We start from the raw sequence: 4,305 nt of genomic DNA, 5'->3' as shown, positions 1-4,305 counted from the left end.
GCCCTTTTTTTGCAAGTGGGTAACTTCTTGTAAAGATTCGAAAACTATAATGAAGATTGAATGTGGTGAATATTACCATATTTCATCCATCCGAGCAATCTGCGTGCATATATTACTGTGCAGCACTTCCAGGTGGTCTGAAGAGCTGATTTTTCTCAGGTGATGATGCACCTGCCAGTTTCCAAGCTACGGTGTGTTGTTACTGTGATAGCACAATCTGGGCTGCTGTCAGACTTCCAGATGCATTTTGGGCTAGCAACACTGAAGTACACACATTTGTCTGCACACTGCACAGCTTTATCTTTGTGGATCAGCTCAGCTGTGATCTAATGTTCTGTGCCAGCCCTGACAGAGTAACAAGTATGGTAAGATAGAACTAAATTGCGAAGTGACATGGGGAGAATAGAGCAGCCAGCACCACAGGGAATGAGAGTTTTGGGACTTTGCAATGTAAAGCTCTCCATGCAGGTAGCGCAAAACTACAAGATTGAATTCCCCCACTTTATCCCATTAAAGCCAACCTGTCTTCTGCTTTCTGTTCTCAAACAACCTGTACTGTGTGACTGAGCCCTAGAGTTGCAGAGGAAGTATGGATAGGATTGCTGTGAGCGGCAGGAATCTGGTGCACAAGAGCATCTGAAAGAGAAGTTTCCCTCCTATTTAAAGTTTAAGGGTTGTTGCTGCTTTCTTAAATCTGCTGAAGACTTCTGTGAGCTTAGGAGAAGTACATAATTTCCAAGAGGATTGTTAAGCAGGTTAGATTTATTAGAAAAATATTGTGCATCTATTCACTTACATTTCTGAATTCAGTAATTAAAATGACACTCTCATCATACAGTGACTATTAGTTTTGAAACTTTGGTTGCCATTTCAAAGAAATAGCCATCCACTAATGGTTTGGGTGTATGGACCTGAGTAGGGAGCGTGTTTTTACAGATTGGGTAACCAGCTAAATTAATTAATTAAGTAAGTAAGTAAATAAAAAGGTTACTTTCCAGACTCCTGTGAAGAGAGCAAAACCTAGCTGTTGCTCCTGATCTTGTGAGAGGGGGTTGATGGCTGCAACGTACTGCATCATGTCTTCAATAAATATTTGCTGCAAAAAAAAAAAAAAATCTTGCTTGAGCATACTTAAGATAGTGATCATAACCTGAAGTTAGATTTTTTTTTTTTTATGGTCTGATGTAAATCAAGCATAGCCCCCATTTAATACCTTGTTTCTGTTTGCTGGTACTTTTTTCCTCAAGTGTGTTCTCAGTATTATTTCATATTGTTTCAGCTGAAATGCTACAGTACAAGGAATACGATTAACTTGACCTTCTTCTGTAGTCCAAACCAGGTTGCTGAGAAGGTAGCTTCCAGGATTGCAGAGGGCTTTAATGACACGGCACTCATAATGGTATGTAATTCCATTTATCAGGTTTTTTTCAGATTATCAATGCAGAAATGAGCATTTAAGTCCAAGCTTGGATCTGTTAGTAATGATTAATTTGCTGAGTAGTTCTGACTGCCCTGGGGAATCCCTTGCAGGGCTTTCCAAAAGCCCCTTTTGTCTGGCAGATCTGCTGATCCATCTGAAGAAAGATTGCTTCTACCCATTGTGGGTTCTAGAAAAAATTGCTGTATTCTGGGCCTCAGGCACGTGAATTAAAGAGGAGTTTCCTGAAAAATTCATTTCTTCCTTCCAAACCCTTTTCTCATTTAAAGTCTCAGCTTGCATGTAGCAGAAGCCCAGCTCCACTTTTGCTGCATCAACAAGGATTGTTGATGCTTTAGATAGAAATAGCTTTAAACCACTGAAAAGTTGGATACCTCAAAGCCTGCAACAAAATGCAGCAGTAATTAGGTTAGCAGAAGGCATCAGCGTGTTCAGAACCACAGTCCTCCTTCATATGACCTCTTTATTTGGGATGGTGCAGGGAAAGAACATTATTTGTTTCTGTTGTATCTTAGGTGGACAACACAAAGGTTACGATGGAGTGCATAGTGCCCGCTATTCATGTCTTTGAGCATCATGAAAACAAATGGAGATGCAAAGACCCACGTTTGTGAGTAAGCCCTAAAATATGATGAAGGGATGGTGTCCCGTTACAAATACATAATCAGAAAGAGTAAAATTTTCTTACAGCACTTGCCAAACAAGAGTTGGATGTAATTGGCCATGCTTTGAAAGCCTCGTTTTTTTAAAACATTAATGGCTTATAAAAACCCTTTCTCAAAGCCAGTCTTCTGCTTCCTCAGCTACAGCCACTTTGCAGAAATGTTATGGCTTATTTGCAAATGGAAACAGATTATGGAGGCTATTTTCTCTGTGATTACTGTTAATTCCTAGTTATTTTACATTCTAGGGATTATTGTGAAGACTGGCCTGAAGCCCAGAGGATCTCTGCATCTCTCTTGGACAGCAGGTCCTATGAAACCCTTGTGGATTTTGATAATCACCTGGATGACATCCGGAATGACTGGACAAACCCAGAGATCAACAAAGCTGTCCTACACCTGTGCTAGGAAGGCTCCCACTGACTAATTTATTGGCATTTCCACTGTATGCTGAAGATATAAAAATGATATTTTTGAATGTAAATAAGATAATATTCAGTACCTTAAGTGGAAACCCAGCAGATTAAAAGTGGCACGTCACTTGGTCAAGAGTGATAGGGCCTGTAAGCAGTCAACTCTTTTTAATGAGGATCCTTAGAAATACAAATCATCAGTTAGCCATTCTTGTGGATTCCGTCCCAAATGTAGTTGAATGTTGCTATAACCTTCCGAATCCAAACAACTTCTGCTTGTCCAAATTGTTCATATTAAAAAGTTTTGACTAACCTTTTGTAATCTTTAGAGAGAGTAATTTTTAAAGATTTATGGAATATCTTTCAAAAACGAATTTCATCCCGAGATGAGATGTTTTTAAACTCTTACGTCACAAATATGTAAACAGAATCCAGTGGCAACTGGTCTTCTGACCTGGTTCTTAACTGGCATTATATTGATGCAGTCCAATAATGTGAACTGCTAAAGATTATGCCCTGTGCACATACTGCATTTGTTTTGCAGCAGTTTAGCATGTCACAGCTACCGAATAACATACTGAAAGCAATATTCCCAAATGCTGCAATGATTCCCAACGCCAGTGGGAATACAACCACGGTAGCTGCCTGAAAAACCGTTACGACGAAGGTAAAAACTAATCTTAACCTTGTGGTTTGTATTTAAAAAAAAAAAAAAAGGACTTGAAGCTTGTTAATGGTTTTAAATGAATAGAATAGCTCTGACAAAAGTGAGGAAAATAAGGAAGAGGAGAGTGGAATACTGTTTCAATTATATGCAGTCTTTCTATCTGGTTTTTAAATGGATATATTTAATTTTGATCTGATTCATTCACTGTCCATTCAAATATATTTATCTGTTAAGAGCAACTGATCTATCTCTAGAAGGTAGATCTGTGGAGCCAAGATACACTCCAGTTTCATCTTACGTTCATCTTTCTAATTTAATATCTTTGTTTCTAGCACAACTTGATCAGTTGATGGGGGACACTTTATAACTTCATTTTCTTTTACCTTATTTTTATATGTATTCTTTTCTATTGGGTACACCAAAGCCATTGTACCTTATTTACTGTCTTTCCTTGGACATTATTACAGGACTTGGAACAACGCAACCTAGCAAACCTAATGAACTTGAAAGGATTGATTTTTATATTGCTCAACACTTTTTTAACAGTAACAGCCATTCCAAATGGCAGGAAAATGCTTTAGTTGACCAACTGCTGTTGTAGCTTTTCCCCCCGCTACTTGAAAATAAACTTGATGTGGGGAACGCCACTTGGACATTGTGGACTCTTTGATGGGGTAGGAGAGAAGGGGAGCAAGATAAATGGCCTTGGTTTAGGGTGGTTAGGGAACAAACTCATTTTTAATCTCAAAACATCCAGTCTTAATTAGCAAGATGATTTGATCCTAGTAGAACTATCTTGGGTTACACAAATAAATGTTGCTTAGTCCATGAAGGGCATGGACAAGCAAACGAGGCACAGCAAGTAAGGGGGCATCCAGGTGCTTGACCGTGTGTGAACTGTTGTGCAGGGACTGTCTGCCTCCTCTTTTCCAACAGTCAGTGAAAGCTCAGTAATGGTAGCTTAACCCTGAGTGAGGGAGAGGTAAGTTAGTGCAGTCTAATTGTTCTTTTACTGCAGGAGAAAAGCAAGACACAAACAGGAAATACAGAGCAGCTGATGCATGGTGAGTTCTCGCCCCATTTAAACTTCCTGTCATTGCTTCTGTTGGCCTATCTACAAAACAA

General features: G+C 39.2%; 1 protein-coding gene across 1 annotated transcript in view; it reads left to right on the top strand.

The window, feature by feature from the left end:
- EMC8 (ER membrane protein complex subunit 8) overlaps window positions 1-3,827 on the top strand; it is a 21,482-nt gene extending 17,655 nt beyond the window's left edge. The window contains exons 3-5 of the mRNA XM_019505438.1: window positions 1,330-1,399; window positions 1,954-2,048; window positions 2,349-3,827. Coding sequence (XP_019360983.1) covers window positions 1,330-1,399; window positions 1,954-2,048; window positions 2,349-2,508 — 325 coding nt within the window. The 3' untranslated portion in view covers window positions 2,509-3,827. The remainder of the gene's footprint in view (window positions 1-1,329; window positions 1,400-1,953; window positions 2,049-2,348) is intronic.
- The last annotated feature ends 478 nt before the right edge of the window (window positions 3,828-4,305 follow it).

The sequence above is a fragment of the Gavialis gangeticus genome, unplaced genomic scaffold (assembly GCF_001723915.1).
Source record: "Gavialis gangeticus isolate Ggan-Ray unplaced genomic scaffold, GavGan_comp1, whole genome shotgun sequence".
Classification (NCBI taxonomy): domain Eukaryota; kingdom Metazoa; phylum Chordata; order Crocodylia; family Gavialidae; genus Gavialis; species Gavialis gangeticus.
The sequence above is the reverse complement of the archived record's forward strand: the minus strand, read 5'-3'. Positions and strand labels throughout refer to the sequence as shown.